Source organism: Aquarana catesbeiana, linkage group LG04 (assembly GCF_042186555.1).
Source record: "Aquarana catesbeiana isolate 2022-GZ linkage group LG04, ASM4218655v1, whole genome shotgun sequence".
NCBI classification, from domain to species: Eukaryota; Metazoa; Chordata; class Amphibia; order Anura; family Ranidae; genus Aquarana; species Aquarana catesbeiana.
Window position 1 is genome coordinate 326,932,545 of NC_133327.1, and position 21,144 is coordinate 326,953,688.

Consider the following 21,144-nt stretch of genomic DNA (forward strand, 5'->3'; position numbering starts at 1 on the left):
TATATATATATATATATATATATATATAATATATATATATTTTTTTTAGCAGAGACCCTAGAATATAAAATGGCGGTTGTTGCAATATTTTGTCACACTGTATTTGCGCAGCGGGTCTTTCAAACGTCATTTTTTTTTAAAAAAATACACGTTATTGTTTTTTCTTAAATTTATTAAAGTTAGCGCAATTTTTTTGTACGGTGTGAAAGATAATGTTACACTGCGAGAATGATAATCCTTATACTAAGCTAACAAACTATGATTCCTATTTTACAGCTGTGCTGTATGTGATTTGTTTCTTAGGGTCTCCGGCACGCGCGAGGGGAAGATGGAGATCTTATGTTTCTGCTAAGCAGGAACACAGATCTGTCTTCACCCAGTCAAAGCATCCCCCACAGTTAGAAAGCATTCCTAGTGAACACATTTAACCCTTTGTTTGCCCCTGATGTGAACCCCTTCACTGTCCGTGTCATTAGTACAGTGACAGTGCATTTTTTTTTTTTTTTTTTTTTTTTTTTTTTTTTTTTTTTAGCACTGATCACTGTATTGGTGTCACTGGTCCCCAAAAAGTGTCACTTAGTGTCAGATTTGTCTGTCGCAATGTCGCAGTTCCGCTAAAAAGCATCTACCATAGTTTTATAGACATGGTTTGCGCAAACCAATCAATATACGCTTATTGGGATTTTCTTTACCAAAAACATGTAGCAGAATACAAATTGTCTTAAATTGACGAAGAAATTTAATTTTTAAAACATTTTTATTGGATATGTTTTATAGCAGAAAGTAAGAGATTTTTTTTTTTTTCCAAAATTGTCGTTCTGTTTTTGTTTAAAGCGCAAAAAATAAATGCAGAGGTGATCAAATACCACCAAAAGAAAGCTCTATTTTGGGAAAAAAAGGACATCAATTTTATCTGGGTACAGTGTTGCACAATCACTCAATTGTCAGTTAAAGCAACGCAGTGCTGTATCACAAAAAATGGCCTGGTCAGGAAGGGGGGGGGGTGGACCTTCTGGAGCTGTAGTAGTTAAAATAAGGAGGACCCTAGATACTGCCTGCCCCCTACCTAAATACAACTACCCCTGGTTACTTATTTACAAAAGAGTTTTTTTTTACAATGTAAATAAACATACAACACCCTTGAAAAAAACAAGTCCTATGGTATAGATTCATCATTAATCATATCACAAGCAGGTTTAGCAATGGGGAAAATAATTATTTGATTCCCTGCAGATTTTGCAAGTTAGCCCACTTACAAAGAAATAAAGGGTCTATAATTTTTATCATAGGTGTATTTAAAATTATAGAGACAGAATATCAACCAAAAATCCAGAAAAAACATGATTCAAATGTTAAAAATTGAGCTGCAGTTCAGTGAGTAAAATAAGTATTTGATCCCCAAGCAAAACATGACTTAGTACCTGGTGAAGAAACACTTGTTGGCAAGCATAGAGCTAAGATGTTTCTTGTAGTTGGTTACCAGGTTTGCACACATCTCAGGTAGGGATTTTGGTCCACTCTTCTTTAAAGATCTTCTCTAAATCCCTAAAGTTTCTTGGCTGTGGCTTGGCAACTCTAAGTTTCAGCTCGTTCCATAAATTTTGTATAGGATTAGGGTCTGGAGACCGACTAGGTCACTACATGACCTTAATGTGCTTCTTCTTGAGCCACTCCTTTGTTGCCTTGGCAGTATGTTTTGGGTCATTTATCATGCTGGACGACCCTTCTTCAGTGTTCTGGCTGAGGGAAGAAGGTTCTCATCCAAGATTTTACAATACATGGCCCCGTCCTTTGTCTTTTTCCACCTCCGATCTTGACTGTAGGGATGGTGTTCTTAGGTCTTATATGACAGCAACACTTTCTTCCAGTCCTTCTCTGAATCACTTAGATGGTCATTGGCAAACCTCAGATGGGCCTGTACATGTGCCTTCTTGAGGAGGTGACCTTGTGGGCACTGCAGGATTTCAAACAATGGTGGCGTATTGTTTTACCAATGGTTTGCTTGGTGACTGTGGTCCCATCTGCCTTGAGATAATTTCTTTCATGATCATCCTTACCCCATGAGGCGAAATCTTGCATGGAGCTCCAGACCGAAGGCGATTGATGGTTACTTTGTATTCCTTCCATTTGTGAATAATCGCTCCAACAGTTGTCTCCTTCTTACCAAGCTTCTTGCTGTTAGTCCTGTTGCCAAATGTTCAGGATTTCCCTCAGATGAAATGGCTGTGGTAATTACTAAGGCAGTGAAACTGATCAAATCGTCTGTGCAAAATAATGGACAGGCTGAAAACATGACCCGTTGGGGGTACTTGAGGACTGGAGTTGAGAAACATTTTCTGTGTAGCCCATTCCAGCCCTGTGCAGGTCTACAATCTTGTCCCTGACTTCCTTTGACAGCTCTTTGGTCTTGCCCATGATGGTTAGGTTTGAATAGAAGAAAGAGATTCTGTGGAGAGGTGTCTTTTATACACATAACGAGTTGTTGTTAGGAGCACCTTCTTAAATTGACAGGACTAATCTGTGTATCACATAGTGTAGCCAGTCTGTGAGAGCCAGAATTATTGTTGGTTGGTAGGGGATCAAATATTTATTTTACTCACTGAACTGCAACTGAATTTATAACATTTGTATCATTTTTTTTTCTGGATTTTTGGTTGATATTCTATCTCTATCATTTAAAATACATCCATGATTAAAAAAGTTATATATAGACCCTTCCTTTCTTTGAAAGTGGGCAAACTTACAGAATCTGCAGGGGATCAAATAATTATTTACCCCACTGTAGATCCACATCAATCAATGATGATCCTAATGGAGAAACATGCTGAGCTACCAACATGTCTGCTTCCGATGATGTGCTTGATAGTTTCTGGCCCTGCAGCTTTAAGGAGAAGTCCAGCCTGAGCTCGTTTGGCTGGGCTTCTCCTATGGGTCACAGGAGTGCAATTTGTTTTGCACTCCTGTGACCCTTTTTTCAGCAGAGAGCGCTCTGAAGTACGCTCTCTGCTGATGTCACAGGAATCAGTCCAGGCACCACATCATTGCGACAAAGTCTGGATCCGCCAGCTACCTGGACTGATGCCTGTCTCAGCCTCTCAGCATGCCGCTGAGAGCCTGAGACGGCCACTCCCCTCCACAGCTCAGCGCTCCACCTAGGTAAGTATGAAACTGGAAAAAAAACAAAACATATTTCTCTTTTACCACTTTGCGCCCGCGCTATAGCCGAAAGACGGCTACAGCGCGGACGCCAATTGCTGGGAGGGTGTCCCTGGACGTCCTGTTCAATTCCGCGATGCACAGCCAGTCACAGATCGGAGCTTCCAATGAGAGATGATCTCATATGTAAACATATGAGATCATCTCTCATTGCCGGCCATCTGTCCCCAGTGCCATCTGTCGTCAGTGTCACGTGTCATCAGTGCCATCTGTCATCAGTGCCATGTATTAGTGTCATCTGTCATCAGTGTCACGTGTCATCAGTGCCACGTATTAGTGCCATCTGTCATCAGTGCCACGTATCAGTGCCATCTGTCATCAAAAGTGTAATAGGGAGTCAACAAGTTAGTGTAATTTATACTCCTAGAGCACCTGATGGTGTTCCCTGCATGTTGGGCCTCTCTATGTGGCCAGGCTTTGAAAAAGTCCCACACATAATACTCAGGAGGAGTAGCAGAATGTATTTTGGGGTGTCATTTGTGATATACACATGCCATGTGAGAGAAATAACCTATTACAATGACCATTTTGTGGGAGAAAAAAAAATCGTCATTTTGCAAAGAATTGTGGGAAAAAATGACAACAGCAAAAACCTCACATGCATCTTACTAAATACCTTGGAATGTCTACTCTCAAAAAAGGGGTAATTTGGGGGGTATTTGTACTTTCCTGACATGGTCGGGTCGCAAGAAATGAGATAGGCCACCAGTACATCAGGTGTGATCAATTTTTTATGATTTGCACCACAGCTTGTAGACTCTCTAACTTTCACACAGACCAAATAATATCCAGTAATTTGGGTTATTTTTACCAAAGATATGTAGCAGTATAAATTGTGGCTAAAATTTATGAAGAAAAATTAATAATTTACAAAATTTTATCACAGAAACTAAGAAAAAATGCGTTTTTCAACATTTTCGGTCTTTTTTCAAATAGCACCCAAAGAAAGCTCTATTTGTGTGAAAAAAGGACAAAAAATTTTGTTTTTGTTTTGTTTTTTTTTTCCAATAAAGTTCTTTTTGTAAGGTGTGTGTGTTTTATTTACCGTTCAGTTGTTTTTGTAAAAGTATAGTCGGGGTTACATATTGTATGTACCCCTTACTCATTTACAAGGGGGGGGGTTGTATCTCTTAAAGAGGATTTTCAGATTCTAATAAGTTACCTCTTCCACAACCACCAGGCAAGGAATGTGATTGCTTGCAGGACCCCATTTCCTGGCCAGTCTGGCTGTATGCTCAGTTAAGGGACCAATATGAATTTTTAAGCATCATTGGTTGTTATGTTTCACCATAGCAACCAATGATATAATTTGTTTTAAGGATGTAGGCGATTGTCCCACACAGAGTCCTTGGATGCAGGCATAAAATAACAAGTCTAGGCGCAATCACCTAGAGCTCCTACATAATCAAATCTATACAATAAAGCTATACAATACAGCAATCAAAGGACAGTCAAAAAACTAAATATAAAATGTGAACAATGACAATCCATTCAATAGGCCAATAGTCCATATATTGTTGTGATCAGGATGAGGGGAAAAAAACGCCCAGAGAAGCAAGCAGGGCTGCCATCATAGTAGGAACGAAACCATGGTCCTGAGGCTGAAATACAACAAGTAAAGAGGCGCCTCTGGGTGCAGACGTTTTTTATAGATTTAAAATGCTTTATCTCTATATATATCTTATTAAAGCATTTTAAATCTATAAAAACGTCTGCACCCAGAGGCGCCTCTTTACTTGTTGTACTTGGATGCAGGCAGCAATTTTTTTTTTTTCCATGGGGTCCCCCATATAATCCGCACCAGAACCTCATCCAGGATAAGGGCCTAATATGGATGAAAGGAAACCTCAGCTGTTTTGTTTACAGATTAAATTAGTGGAGAAATGTAATTTAGCGGCCAGCAATTTAAATAGTATTTTTTCCATCTTAAGTGTCACTATTTCTTGTGTACATTGTACGGATGTGCCCCTTCACAGGCAGTTTTAATGGTTCATTGATATTATATGCAGTGACCTATGTTTTTCCGAAACTGGATAACACTGGTGTGATGTGTGGAAAAATTACGCGTGTGCATTTTTCTGTAGTTCACAGGATGGCACAGCATGTCACCTCACTGAAGCACAAAAGCACTGTGCTGCTGTGTGAAGACATGAATGAAGTGTCACTGTCATACTTAAAATAAAGTTTAAAAAAAAGAAAAAAGTAGCTTGATGAAATGTAAATTGCACCGCTCCCTTCTGGTGCTTACATTGACAGCTGCTTGCATGGTAAACCTGCGTTTTACTTTGTAGGATAGTGTTAGCTTTAGCCTAAGTCTGGGTTCACACTGTTGTGCTGATCGGCTCACAGCAGGGGTTCGGTGCATCCCCGTTCTCCGTTTCAGGGACGAATCAGGCCCGCATCAGTGTAAACGCAGCCTAAGATATCTCCCAAGCCCGTTATTTAACCACTTCAATACCAAACACTTTTACCCCTTCCTTCCCAGGACCATTTTCAGCTTTCAGCGCTGTCGCAGTTTGAATGACAATTGCGCAGTCATACAACACTGTACCCAAACTAAATTTTTTTCATTTTCTTCCCACAAATAGAGCTTTCTTTTGGCGGTATTTGATCACCACTGGGGTTTTTATTTTTTGCTAAACCAACTAAAAAAGACCAACATTTTTGAAAAAAGTTTTTCTTCGTTTCGGTTGTAAAATTTTGTTTTCTCCTTCACAGATGAGGCAGCACTGATGAGGCGGCTCAGATGAGTTGGCACTGATAAGGTGGCACTGATAGGCAGCACTGATGGGCATTGACAGGTGGCACTGATGATGAGGTACTGATGAGGTTTTGACAGGTGTTACTGTAGTGCACTGATTGGCAATGTGGTGGGCACTATATGGCACTTTATTGGGCACTGATAGGCGATCCTGAGGGGGCACTGACTGGGTACCTTTTTGGCACATCTGATGGGGCTGTGCTGATAATCAGTGTGCTGATTATCAGCACAGACCCCCCTCCCCCCTTCTGACAGGGAGAGCCGTTGATTGGCTCTCCCTGTCAGCGAGAACCGAGGAATGCCGTTTACTGGTACTTCCTGGTTCACGCAATAGTCAGCTGTGATTGGTCACAGCTGATCATGTGGTAAGAAGCCTCTGACAGAGGCTTCTTATCAAGATCGATGAGGATGCCGCACCCTGGCGTGTTATATTGCTGGACGTCGTATGACACCTTAGTCTGTTATTACCGAGCGGGAAGTGCTTAAAGGAATTGTGCACGTTTTGCTTTAAGCCTTATTAAAAGAGCTATTCCCTACCGAACAGCATTTATTTTAATTTTTATTTTGATTTGGGATATGTTCCTGCTGTCAGTGCCTACAGAAGTATGTCCCTAGTCTCCAACAATTCCATAGCATGTTTACAGTCTCTAGCCATCTCTTCTTATATAAGCCTCGTACACACAGTACGATTGTTGGCCAAACGAGCGTCTGATTTTTGTCTTAAGGGCGTGTGCCAGGATCTTGTCTTGCATACTAACAGTACACAATTGTCATTCAACAAACACTAACGTAGTGACGTACTACGAAAAATTTCAGCTCTTGAGCTCCAACCTTTGGGCCCCTTCTGCTAATTTTGTGTTTGGTGAGCATTGATTCTGAGCATGCATGACTGTACTTTCAACTTTTGTGTAATGGATTTATGTACTGGCCATATGAAAATCTGACATCAAACTGTTGTCCGCCAAAAATTTACTAGCCTATCATCCAACATTTGTTGGCTGAAAGTTGGACAATTGTCAAAAGGAGCATACTAAAGGTAAGATTTTAGGACAACGGTCTGTCAACAGACAATCCCCTGCTAATATTCGTACTATGTGTACAAGGCTTCAGTCTCTGACCATCTCTTGTGCCATGCCCATAGTCTTTGACCATATCCTGTTGTGTGTCTGCTATCTCTGACACCGAATGTTCACGGATTATATTATGTGTGGCACTTTTTTCTTTTATGTCAGGGGCTTCACTTGAGCAATTTGGGCGTCACTATAATTTTTCACACTTTTTTTTTTCCTCCCTTGATGTGATAGTATTTTGTTGGGACAGGCTCTTTTTAATGAGACATCAGGGGTCCATTAGACCTACTGGGGGGGGGGGGGGGTCTGTGGAAGCGATCAGGTGTCTGGCCCACTGCTTCCACCTGACAGCTAACTTATCTGATTTACTTGCACCTCCTAGCCTAGCTGGGAGGGTGTGTACACAAAGCACCCCCTCACTCCTGGCTGCTGCATACAGTATTGTCAGTGGCAACAAAAAGGTAAAGCAGTGGGGGTTACGTTGAAAGCTATATAGTGCTCTCCCACCCACTTTTTAAAAGGCCATATAACAGTGCAATTGTGTGGGTGCATTGCATCAATTTAGGCAGCCTATGCTAGATGAATTGACTGTAAAGCACCTCAACACCTGGGGAAAAAAAAAAAAAAAAAATTGGTCCTACTACATTTTCTACAGCATACTGTAATGCATGGGTCTTCAAACTATGGCCCTCCAGTTGTTCAGGAACTACAATTCCCATCATGCCTAGTCATGTCTGTGAATGTCAGCGTTTTACAATGCCTCATGGGATGTGTAGTTCTGAAACAGCTGGAGGGCCGTAGTTTGAAGATCCCTGCTGTAATGTAAACTGAAGACAAAGTCGGCATATGATAAGCCCCCATGGCAGTAATAGTAACATCTAGTGTTGGTGGCTGCAATAATAATCCCCAGCACTGGTGTCGGTGACCTCAAAAACAACCCCAGTGTTGGTGTCAGTACTATTAACTACTATCACTTTTGCACACTACCCTTCTGCAAGCTGAGGCTTGTCTAACTTTGATTTGGATAGAGTAGGGAAGGATAAAACCCATGTCGGGGTTGATTTTTCCATCACTTTCTGTCCAAAAGACAATACTCAATAAAATAAATACAGAGGGTCTATCTGCCCAGCTGAGACAAAAACGGCAATAGAAGCATGACAGGGGTTCTGATTTTTCCTTACTCTATCCAAAAAAAAAAAAAAAAGTTTCGCTGTCTGTACACTTTATACTTGAATGTGACCTTAGCTCAACCTCATGCAATTCCAGCAGTACAGGCAGTTGTGCTCAAAAGTTTACATACCCTGGCAGAATTTGATTTCTTGGCCATTTTTCAGAGAATATGAATGATAACACAAACTTTTTTCACTCCTGGGTAGTGTTTGGCTGAAGCCAGTTATCAATCAACTGTGTTTACTCTTTTTAAATCATAATAATAAACTACCCAAATGACCCCGATCAAAAGTTTACATACCCTGGTGATTTTGGCCTAACATGCAAACAGGTTGACACAAAGGGGTTTGAATGGCTATTAAAAGGTAACCATCCTCATCTGTGATCTGTTTGCTTGTAATTAGTGTGTGTGTGTGTGTGTGTGTGTGTGTGTGTGTGTATAAAAGGTCAATGAGTTTCTGGACTCCTGACAGACTCCCTTGCATCTTTCATCCAGTACTGCACTGACGTTTCTGGATTCTGAGTCATGGGGAAAGCAAAAGAATTGTCAAATGATCTGTGGGAAAAGGTAGTTGAACTATATAAACCAGGAAAGGGATATAAAACGTTATCCAAGGAATTTAGAATGCCAATCAGCAGTGTTCAAACTCTAATCGAGAAGTGGAAAATGAGGGGTTCTGTTGAAACCAAACCACGGTCAGGTAGACCAACTAAAATTTCAGCCACAACTGCCAGGAAAATTGTTCAGGATGCAAAAAAAAACCCACAAATAACTTAAGGTGAAATAGAGGACTCTCTGAAAACATGTGGTGTGGCTGTTTCAAGATGCACAATAAGGAGGCACTTGAAGAAAGATGGGCTGCATGGTCGAGTCGCCAGAAGAAAGCCATTACTATGCAAATGCCCCAAATTATCCCGCTTACAATACGCCAAACCGTACAGAGACTAGTCTCAAACCTTCTGGCACAAAATCATTTGGAGTGATGAGACCAAAATTGAACTTTTTGGCCACAACCATAAACGCTACATTTGGAGAGGAATCAACAAGGCATATGATGAAAGGTATACCATTCCTACTGTGAAACACAGAGTTGGATCGATGATGTTTTGGGGATGTGTGAGCTACAAAGGCACAGGAAATGTGGTCAAAATTGATGGCAAGATGAATGCAGTATGTTATCAAAAAATACTGGAGGAACATTTGCATTCATCAGCCAGGAAGCTGCACATGGGACGTACCTGGACATTCCAACATGACAATGATCCAAAACACAAGGCTAAGTTGACCTGTCATTGCCTACAGCAGAATAAATTGAAGGTTCTGAAGTGGCCATCTCAGTCTCCTGACCTCAATATCGTTGAGCCACTCTGGGGAGATCTCAAACGTGCAGTTCATGCAAGCCTAAGAATTTACAGGAACTTGAGGCTTTTTGCCAAGAGGAATGGGCAGCTTTACCATCTGAGAAGATAAAGAGCCTCATCCACAAATACCACAAAAGACTTCAAGCTGTTATTGATGCTAAAGGGGGCAATACACCATATTAAGAACTGGGGTATGTAAACTTATGATCAGAGTAATTTGGGTAGTTTGTGTTATGATTTAAAAAGAGTAAACACAGTTGATTGATAATAAATGGCTTCAGCCAAACACCAACCACGAGTGAAAGAAAAGTTTTTATGTTATCATTCATATTCTCTGAAAAATGGCCAAGAAATCATAAATTAAACTTATGAGCACAACTGTATACTGACAGGAAAGGTGCTGATAGGAAACAGCAGAGTAATAACCTTATCAGTGTTCTCCTTTATTATCCCAGCTGTGCTGCTGTAGAGGTTTAAAATGTGGTAGGAGTGATGGGATCGAAATGACAAATCACCTGGTGGACAAGACAGACAGACCTATATGTATTTTTCCCGTGTACTTAGCATCTTGTCTGGAGCTCAGCTTTAAAACGAATTAGCATTATACAAATTACACGGGATGGTTTCTGTAGCAATACCTGCATTAAATCATCTTATTTAACTCTCAAGGGTGTGGACCTGCATGTTGTGATGGTCCTTGTGGCAGCGGTCCATGGCATCTGGAGCCAGAAAAAAGGGGAGAGGGCAATTCATGAAAATGATCAAAATTTGGTACTCCTGCTCTGCATGCATAATGACACGGCTGAAATAAAACACCAGACTGTAGAAATTATGCCTTTGGTCACAAATATTAGGGTGCTCTTACAAGAGCCCAAAGATCTCAGATCATAATGCCATCTCAGACTTGGACTATGCATGTAGCTGTCAGTCTGCTGGCAGGTTGTGTGTCCTGGTAACAACTGCCATTCACCACAGAGAAAAAAATAAAGGTCTGCATACACTCTGAGAATTGTCAAGAGTGAAGGCTCTCTCCTATAAATTCACGTTTAGATTTTAACTTTCTCTTTTCTATGATATCAGAAATGTGGAACTACCTGAAAAGAGATTCAGAATGAACAGCTTTGTAACGGACTTTGGTAGACCTGCAGAAGTCAACAAAATGTTCTCCCATGATGCAGTTGAAGAATCTAGGTCACTATTTCATTGCTACATCAATGAAGTTGATCACCCCGCCAATACAAAACGGACTTCCAAGACTACAGACAATGGTATTCTCATCCAGCAGACTGTTAGAAACTGCAAAGTGGAAGTAGATCCCGGTGGCTTTGCTAAATTCAACATCCCAAACTTTGTAACCACAGACCAGAATTCTTCAGCCGATGAAGATCTTCTTATATACGACCCCCCAATTATACTAGAAAATCATCCAGCTAGCTCAGACCAAAATAGTTTTATAGACTGATCAACATCTGTCTAATTTTTTACACTATGTAGAGGCAATGAAATGGAAAAACACATTTTATACTGTTGTATTCACAAATAAAACTTTATTATATTTGGTGCTTTTCTGTGTGAAAATAAATACACTATTTATATGCCTACTTCAAGATGGTATTTGCTTGGATATAGTGTCTTCTCATTTTGTTTTTCTAGCAGGAATAGGTCTTTGCTTCACTTTACCGTTTATTGATTAGAGAAACTATCGCATAACTATGCTTATTAACTCTAAGAGCATTTGTATTTACTGTATATTGCAATAAATTACAGGTTGCCATGATCAGTTACTTAAAAATAGAGATTTTGTTTTTTGAAATTCTTCATTATTTTTTTATTAAAAAACAAACGAAAAAAAATAGGCTATTACTATTACTCACATAACTATCATGTGACTCCCAGGAAGTAAGATTGGTCCTCTTTTTATATTTAAAGTAGAACTATAGGCAAAACCTTTTTTCATTTTGGATAGAGTAATGGAGGATTATAACAGTTTATTTTTTGCCACCTGTGTCCCATTGGGGAGATTCACCTTAACTTCTTGTCCTATAGCCAAAACAGGAAGTGAGAGGAAATCCCTGCAAATAAAGGAATCCCTTGGGGACTCCGAGGTCACCAGAACCAATTTCCATATTGGAAGATTTCCCCTCTATTACCTTTCTGGGACGACCCAAAATTTGGAATTTTCTTTTACTTTGAATAATAATGGTAAACTGGACAAATAGAGAGGGTGAATCTCCCTAATGGGGGCACAGACCGCAATAAAAACTCACAGGTGTTCTAATCTATCTGCACTCTGTCCAAAACCAAAAAGTTTTTTTTTTTTTTTAGGTCACAGTGTTTTTGATTTAGACAATTGATGATAATTGACCCACATATGGGAAGCCACTGACAGCAGAGGGTGGAAGAAATTGGTCATAAAAAGGCCACATTTATTCTTGTAAGGGGGTCTTGTACCATTGCTTCCTCTTTCTATTTAGTGCACACAATTTTTGTTTTGGATAGAGTAGGGAGGGATTAGAATCCCTATCAATTTTTTTACCCTTTACCTCCTGTTTTGGTGACAACCATAACATTCTGGACTTCCATCACTTTCTGGCCTGGTGACAGTAGTCAAATAAAGATACATAATCTCCACAGCAATGCATATCAGACAAGGGTTCTATATAATCCCTGGACTATTCAAATATTACAGAAAATTTTTACAGCCAAAGATGCATTATAAAACCTGGGTATACTAGTGCACTTTTTACATTAAAACAAATCTAAAGTGCCCCTATTCACCAGTGCTCCTGTGAAGCTTGAGGAAAGCTGCACTGAGTAGGTATTTAAAAGCAAATGGCCCTGCCTAAAAAGGCTGCATACATTTCAAAATATATGTAAAAGCATTACTGCAGCGCCAAGGCACCTTCATAGAGTTTGGTCCCTAACTCCAGTCTAAAAGATCTCCCATTTTGGGATAAATAACACTGAATAAATTGAGAGCAGGTATGTCTGTGATGTAGCCTATTCCTCTTTTAAGACTTAATCCACTTTTGTTGAGAAAAAAAAAAACCTCTGGGAGATCTATGTACAGTGCAAGGATTCAACAAACTTTGTTGCAGAGTTCCACTTTTTCATGCTTTGAAGAAAAAGCAGATTCTTTCAATATTTCCCCTTTGGATATGTGCAAGAGGTGCCTAAAATTTGACTTGTCTCTTAGTGCAGACTTCTGGGGAAATCAGTGAGCCATCACACAAGCAGGAAATGTAATTTTTGTGGGCATTCTGTACTCTAACAAAAGGCCTCCAGGTTACCATATTGCATTAAATAACATTACATTCCAATATGGCTCGTGTAGCAATTGTATATTCTATATGTTTTTCCATGAAAGTGGAGATAGCCTTTAAATAGACAGAGACATAGCAGAAGCCCAGCACAGTTCAAATGGTAAGACCGGTTTCCCACCAGCTTCAGCGTGTATAGGAGCAGTGTGAACAGCAAGCTTTTACAACACATTTGTAGAGCTTTCAGCAAGTATTATTCAGCTCCAGTTTGTAATGGGACTGCTGATTGCCACTTTAAACAAGCTGCTAGCAGGCTTCAGCACTTCTTAAAGCTTGTTGAAAGCCTGCTAGTAGCTTGTTTAAAGTGGCAATCAGCAGTCTCATTAGGTTGGGATCTGTATTCAACATTTACAAACTGGAGTTGAATGGTACATTAAAAGCTTCAACAAAGCTTGCTGAAAGCTCTACAAATGTATTGTAAAAGCTTGCTGTTCACACTGCTCCTATACAAGCTGTCCTGTGTGAAACAGACCTAAATGAAAATCTCTGGGGTCTAGCTGCAAAAACAGAAGCAAAAACAGGGCAACCACTCAAATTAAATTATACCTAGTTAGCAAAAAATTGACAATCTAAACCCCCTTTACAAACCATTGTTCACACAAATTGTTTAAAGCAGTTTAGACTAAAGATTTTTTGCTGACTAGCAGCTAAGTATACTGGCATACTTTTTGTATTGTACGTTTTGGTGAACTGTCTTCCATCTTACCTATGCTAGGTTTAAATTTATCCAAGTGGTTGACACCAGGAACTTTTACTGAAACAGATTTGGCTCATTGCATTCAGTGAATTAGGCTGCACTATAGTATTATAACAATTCCTTTTCAGCAGATGTGATTATGTTTCCAATACAAAAAAAAAACATATAAAAACACAAGAGTAAAAAAAAAATATATATTTTATACATTTTATAAAATAAAAAAAAAATAATACAGACAATAAATAAAATAAGTATACAGTAGATATAACATTACAATGTGTATCTAGACAGGCTCATGTGACAAGGGGTATGATCTCTAGCCTGGCCTCTTTTTGCTCCTTTGGAAAACTGAATATTTTGTGAACATGAGGTAAGCAAGATAAAACAGATAATAAAGTCTGTGTGCACAAGCATGGTCCTGCACAGAGACAAATATTCTCTATGCATGCACTATTCTGCCTGATGCAGCCAGAGTGAAATGCGGTTTCATGGTGCTAATAATAAACAGGAGAACCCTACAAAGGACAGTTTATGGGCCTTTTTTTACTGCCTTGGAACAGTTGCAGGTCTCTGGGCAAGAAGCCACAATTATAGTGGGTGCTGCAAGGAGAAGATGTTTGGAATGGAGTCAAAACTGTAAGTCGATTCTCACCAGCATACCTTATTTTTGCATGGAGACAGGATTTAGGACTTATCGTAAACCCATACTGCCTCAAGGTAATGCAATTTTTCAAAACAATACAGGGCCTCTTGCTGGAGATTATACCACTCATGTAAATTATCCCCCTATTGCCCATACATTAAAACTGAGCTCTAGGCAGATATGAAAGACACACATTAATGCATCTCCAAATTCATTAAAGTCGATCTCCAGCTAAAAACAATATTTAAATGCTATATAATAAAGCTAGCACTAATGAAGTGTGTTCTATGTATGTAGGCTGTACCATTCTGTAATACTCTTACTTTCATTCTGTATAAAGAATGCAAGATGTTTACAGAATGGATTTGCAGCAGAGCAGGCAGCCTGTTATCAGAGCTGAACTCCAGCCAGTAATGTGTTTCAGTGGTTACTATTCTGTATGGGGTGAATGAAAGTAAGTTTTACAAAACAACCAGTCTACATACATGGCACACACTTCAGTAGTGCCATTTATTTTTAGTAGATCAATTATTTATTTTTATTACGCACACAAGCAGTGTAAATACCTAAATCTGACCTGATATTAGTCTGTTGCTTTCCTTGTAGAGCATAGCTCAGACTGGGAGAAAAGCCAGTCCAATGACCCAATCTGCTTTGCTATACTGTTCCCCTAACAAGGAGCATGTTGAAAGGAAGAGAGAGCAGGATGACTAGGTGTTACCTAACTGCAGCAAATAAAGATCAGATCTGTGTAAATCTCAGAACTGGATGGACACAAAAACCTCCCACACACGTATGCCATCTGTGTATTTAGCAGTTTGCCTGGAGATGAGCTTTAAAGCATATCCCAATATAGTGTGTACTTGTCTCAATCGAAAACAGCAAATGCCATTTCTCTCTGCTTTCTTTTCCATCTGCATAACTCACGCCTAATAGGTTAAGCCAGCTCCACAGCATCCTGGGTAACCCCCCCAAGCACACAGCAGGTGACTCAGTCTCGGCTTTGTATATCCCCTCTTCAGCCCGTGTGCAGGGGGTATGTCCCTTCCCTCCACTCAGCTGTCAGCTGCACAGGGGGCTCTATGATCTAGCTGTGCAGTGTGTGTGATGTCAGATCTCTGCCCCCCTGCTTTCTGCTGCTAAAAATCATTTGATCTGCATAGGGTGATCTGGTGTAGAGGAGATAGGGCTGCAGATAAACAGGTTTAACCTATGTAGAAGATGTATTTAATCTCTGTATCAGCTGAGACTAGTCCCTTCACCGAGTATGTGTAATGCTTCAAGTATTTATGTTCCCCAATACACCTAAGAGCCTTCAGATACAGTTGTGGGGATAACAACTCCCTGCCTCTGTAACACACGGAGAACATCCAATATTGCATCCAACTCTGATCTGAACGTCTCTAGCTCCATATTCTTCTGATGTACAAGCTTCTTCCACTTGTCTGTTTCTCTGGTTTGTACATGTTCTGCAGCATGCCTGGTTTGCTGTATTACCTGCAGAATTAGAGAATACTTTAAAATTTGTGAACAAAATCATGTACAATTTAAAATGATAGATTTTAACCAAAGAGCTTGGATTTTTTTTATTGTGACTGTCATGGCTAATAATACTTATGTTTAAAAGAGTGTTTGAATTTGAACCAATGTTATTTATTCTGGTCCCTTAGCAAGCTAAGCTGTGTCAGCAAGACATTCTAAAATTATACAGTACATGATCTCCAACTGTTTTTCTAATACAGCAAAGGGTCAAAATACCTCATAACAGCTGTTGAAGCTGTGGCATTATGACATTTCATAGAAGACATTTTTCTACTAGCAACTAAATTTCCATCCATGAGGGCAATTGTTGACCTTACCTCAACAGAGATATGACACTACAACGTGCTGTGTGTGTGTTACTTAATACCATCGTTAGTATAATTAACATGAAGATAAGATTACATATGACTAGCCATTTATCCACAAATCCTGACAATTAGTAAGGATTTTCATATACCTAACAGTGAATTTTTAGAAACAGAACAAAAGACAGCGGTGTGCAGAAAATATCTTCCACTTAAGGACCAAGTCTTTTCTGGCACTTTCTGTTCACAAGTGAAAAAAAAAAAAAAAAAAATCAGTGTTCTTTGCTAGAAAATTACTTAGAACACCAAACATATATTTTTTAAGCAGAGAACCTAGAGAATAAAATGGCAATTGTTGCAATTTTTTTTATGGCACACGGTATTTGTGCAGCAGTTTTTCACACGCAATCTTTTTGGAAAAAATACACTAATGAATGTTATTCCAAAAAAAAGCACAATATATAACACTTTTTTTGGTAAAAGATATTAATGCCACAGGATTGGACATCCGTATGTCCTGACGAAGCTTACGGTCACGTGGGCAAAACGCAATGGCGTAGGCAGCATCAATGAACACTGGCTCCGTTCATACCAGCAGTATTCTATCAAATCTGACTTTGTACTCCATGATGGGATAACCGCAATTGGGCTAAATACACTGCTGCACCTCAATGAGATGCTTTGACGTTACGAATCTCTGTGCTGGAAGCGGGCTGGACTGCACCTACTGATGCTGTAGCAGTGAGAGCTTTCGGGCATTGACAATACAATATGAGGAGTATGTATAGAGACTGTCTCTACATGCTGTAAAGAGATGGCTGTTAAAACCGGTAAGTTTATGGCTGTGCTGTAACTTCATCCTCTCTATGCTTTACTCTTGCCAAGCAAAACTGTCTGCTTGCCTGCTATTTGCACTTTATGCATCTGCTTAAGCCTATAACCCAGACGGATCGGTTGTTTGCCGAGTGGCCGATATAGTGATTAGTACTCTTTGCCTGGTGATGACAACAAGCTTGACGAGACACTTAATGCGAAAATATACTTAAGCATGAAGATGAGACTTTAATCAGAAGTTCGAAAATGCTCTGCTGAAGTCCTAGCTGTGATTTCAAGTTATAAGTGTCCTAAACTGGTGGATATCTTTGATGAATTATAGTTCATACTAATCTAACTCGAGGCCATGCTGATCACATGGACAAATTCCCACAAAGGGGCCAAGAGTAACTGAATATAGCATTATTGCCTATAATTGATCCTCATGGATAACTCACCCTCATGAACTGCTTTACGATTATTGCTTACCATGTCACAACTGCATTTTATTTCTTAGTAGCTGACTAAGTACCACTGCTATTACGCAGATGATACACTCAGTACAGCCTGTACTTAGGCTATGCGTGGTCATAGTTAAGCAAGTGTGGACTAACTGCATTGCTGTGTAAGGTCTGTTTTGTTATTATAGTGTATGAATGTCAGTGTGGCTGTATGCAGTGGTGGTTCAGGCTCTAGATGTTTTAGGCTGGGTTCACATATACAGTATGTGGCCACAGTTTCAGCACAGGAGTCTGGTGCAGTTCTGTTCACCGTTTCAGGTGCAAATTTTTACCTGCAATCGCACCTGAACCATACTGAAAAACACACAGGACCCCTTTTAAAACCGCGCATGTGTGAAACGGTGGCTTCAGGAAGGCTGCCGGTTCACATGTTATGCAAATCAAATGCATTTCAAAATGCATCCGATTCGCTCATATGTGAACTGAGCCTTAAGGTGACAATGTTGTTAGCCCTTACATTTTAATATAGTGTTTGAAGGATTCTTAAAGGGATATGTCCACTAGAGTACTGTAATTTTGTACTGTTATAACTTGTATTCAATAAAGCTTATTTTTCTGGTTATGCCAATTGGTCCAAAATGAGGCTACTTTCTTTTGGTACTTCTTGTCCTTTCGGTTTACTGGAACCGATCCCCTGTATGGCTCTCGCTGCAGCAGCTGAAAGCCAGCGAGAGGGAGAGAAGAAGCCAACTTTCAGCTGCTGCAGAGAACTCTGCAGGGGATCAGTTCTAGTCATTGCACCCCCCCCCCACTGTGATTACCCTCCCTGGCCACATTTGATTTGCCAAGCTGCTTGCCCCCCCCCCTGCTGGCCTGGACCCCGTGTACAGGAGGACCGGTGGTAGCCCCTTATCCATGACCCTCCCTGCATACAGGTGCCACAATACAGAAGAACAGCCAACACCTGTTTATATATATATATATATATACACACACACACACACACACACACACACACACTCGTGCTATCAGACACTTTCTTATGCGAGTATAAATGTGTATTTGTGGACAGAAAGCAACAGAAATTAACCAGTGCTAAATGTGGTCATTCTGATGTAGTGCAGTGGGACACAAATAAAAAGCCTTCAAGGTCATACTTGCCAAGCATGAGGAAGCAAAGTACCCAATTTAAGTGACAGTGCATATGTCATGCAGGTCTGGAATATTAGGATTTTTGTTCTCATGGTAAAATCTATTTCTTTGATTCCATTGAAGGACAGTCTTAAAACTTCAGGTCATACTACTGCCGAGGAAAGGACACTTGTAAACAAAAAGAAAAAGCAAAAATCCTATTTTTTTTTCTCTTTATTGTCAATTGAGAGACACAGGAAATCTTAAGGCACTGAGATGTCCAAAAGCAGTCAAACTGGGGGGGGGCACCATAACCAAAGAACAGTTAACAGGCCCAACAAGAAAAAAAGGACTACCTGCAGCTCAAAGAGCTGCCTGAAGGTCCTTACACTCAAAGCTGGCATCAGATGAGGCAGTAATACCCACCTGGCAAAACTCAGAAAATGTGGGAACAAAGACCAGGTGGCAACCTTACATCCTGGAGAATAGAAGCCTGATGCTGAATGCCCAAGAAGCGTTCACAGCTCTAGTGTTGTGCACCTTAACTGGAAAGGGTGTAAGCCAATTCTTACAATATAACTAAAGGTTAGTTAATTTTGGATAGAGTTCAGAGGTATTAGAACACTTGTCAGTTTTTACTGCGGTCTGTGCCCCCATTACTGAGTTTCACCCTATCTATTTGTCCTGTTTACCATTATCATTGAAAGTGAAAGTAAAGGAAAATCCCAAATTTTGGGTTGTCCCCAGAAAGTAATATAGGAGACATATTCCAATGGGCGCATTAGTTCTGGTGTGATGGGAGTCCCCGTTTGGCTATGGGACAGGGATTGAAGGGAATCTCTGAAATGGGACACTGATGGTGAAAAAAAACCAAACTGATGGGGGTTATATAACCCTCCCTTGCTCTATCCAAAATGAAAAAAATTAAAAGGTTTTGCCTATAGTTCTACTTTAAGACCATAAGCCTGAACAACGGTGAAATTTGAAACCAAAGCATGCTTCCTGGGCCCATTCGAAATGAGAAATATAGAATATGTCTTTTGGAAATATGATGTGGCTGAGAGATAAACTTGGACAGCCCCGAGGACATCAAGACAATAGAGAAATATATGCCTCCTGGTGAACTGGTTCTGGATACAAGGGGTGGAATAACAATGTCCTGGTTAAGGTGAAAAGCAGAGATCACTTTAGTAAGGAAGGAAAGCCTAAGCTTTAACAAAACTCTGTCGCTTTGCAGGCCTAAAAAGGGTTTCAGGTTGCAGGATAAAGTTGTCCGTTCACTCATCGGCAGAGGTGATAGCCGCAAGGAAAACTATTGTAGGTCAGAGCAGAAAGGAATGTTTCTAACAGGTTCAAACGGGCCTCTGAAGCACTGAGAAGACCACATACAAGCCTTATGGGGGTTGAAGGCATTTGACCGAGAGAAACACATGGGAAACCCCTTGCACAATAAGTAGGATGCCAACAGACTGGCAAAAACTAGAGAAGAGAAGAAATATGACCTTTGATGGTACGAAGGACAAAACACTGGTCCAGAACAAACTGCATGAAAAAAGGATCTGTCCCACAGAGAAACTCCTGGGGTGAAAGCCTGTAAACTCACGTCAAAGTATGCCTGTCCCTGTCATTTAAAACCTGGACTTCAACAGAAATTAGGTTAAAGGCAGAGACCAAAAAGCAGGGAGGCAAAAAAAAAAAAAAAAAAAGGTCATCGAGACAGCAGATCTGAACAGTCTGGTAGAGCCCATGGTGCGTCTGTGAGAAATCTTACCAAGTCAGTGCACCATGCTCTCCTCTGCCAACCCAGGGCTATGAGAAACAGCAGAATGCCCCCTCCCCATCTCAATTCAGTCAAGGAAGAAGATTTAGTGGAAGAAAGGCATAGATCAGGTTGTACTAATCCCAAAGAGCTAATAGTGCATCCACTGCTTTTGCCAGGGGGTCCCTGGACCTGGATACAAGCCTGTCCAGTTTGCTATTGAATCTGGAGGCCAGGAGGTGCACATCTGGTGTTCCTCACCTGTGACACAGTTTCTAGAATACATCTGATGTCCTTCTAAAGACAAGGATTCACGCTACCTTTTTTTCAGACGTAAGATTTCTTGTTTGATGTATGCCAATACTGTAGAATTGTCAGACTGAATCCAGAGATCATAACCTGACAGCAGGGCAGTCTGAATCTAAAGACAGCCAAATCATTCAAAGCTGTAGGATATTGACAAGGAGTCCCTTGCACCAACAAAATGCCTAGGACACCTCCTTAGCCTGACAGGCAGGCATCTGTCCTCAGGATTTTCCAGAGCCCTGGGAGAAATGATTTTCCCAATGTCAGAGCCAGATTCTGGAGCCACCAGGTCAGAGACAGTCTGGTCCTTGGTGTCAAACTATTTAGTTTGTCCAGAGACAAAACTGACTTATCCAATGATAAAAGAATGAACTTGTAACCCTCATCAGATATCCAACACTTGCAAGCTTCAGTGAAGAAAAACAGATATCCCCCACTCTGTCCCCCACACTTTCATGCTGACTGAGGAGAGCTTGCTTGTGGATTTGACAGACATGAAATGCAAGGTCTTGTGGGTGGTTGGAGAGCCAAGGGTCTGGGCGTAGAGGTCAAAGCAAAAGGGAGGCTCATGAGCAGAAACAAAAAGAG

At 40.4% G+C, this 21,144-nt stretch overlaps 2 protein-coding genes across 3 annotated transcripts in view; one reads left to right on the top strand and one right to left on the bottom strand.

Annotated features, from left to right (window-relative positions):
• The window catches only part of MRAP2 (melanocortin 2 receptor accessory protein 2), a 118,969-nt gene extending 107,832 nt beyond the window's left edge, over positions 1-11,137 (top strand). For both annotated transcript variants that reach the window (XM_073629119.1, XM_073629120.1), the window contains exon 4: positions 10,660-11,137. In XM_073629119.1, coding sequence (XP_073485220.1) covers positions 10,660-11,041 — 382 coding nt within the window. In that variant the 3' untranslated portion in view covers positions 11,042-11,137. The remainder of the gene's footprint in view (positions 1-10,659) is intronic.
• A 4,156-nt stretch (positions 11,138-15,293) lies between these two features.
• The window catches only part of CEP162 (centrosomal protein 162), a 205,699-nt gene continuing 199,848 nt past the window's right edge, over positions 15,294-21,144 (bottom strand). Inside the window, exon 27 of the mRNA XM_073626889.1 lies at positions 15,294-15,736. Within this exon, the coding sequence (XP_073482990.1) occupies positions 15,545-15,736 (192 nt within the window). The 3' untranslated portion in view covers positions 15,294-15,544. The remainder of the gene's footprint in view (positions 15,737-21,144) is intronic.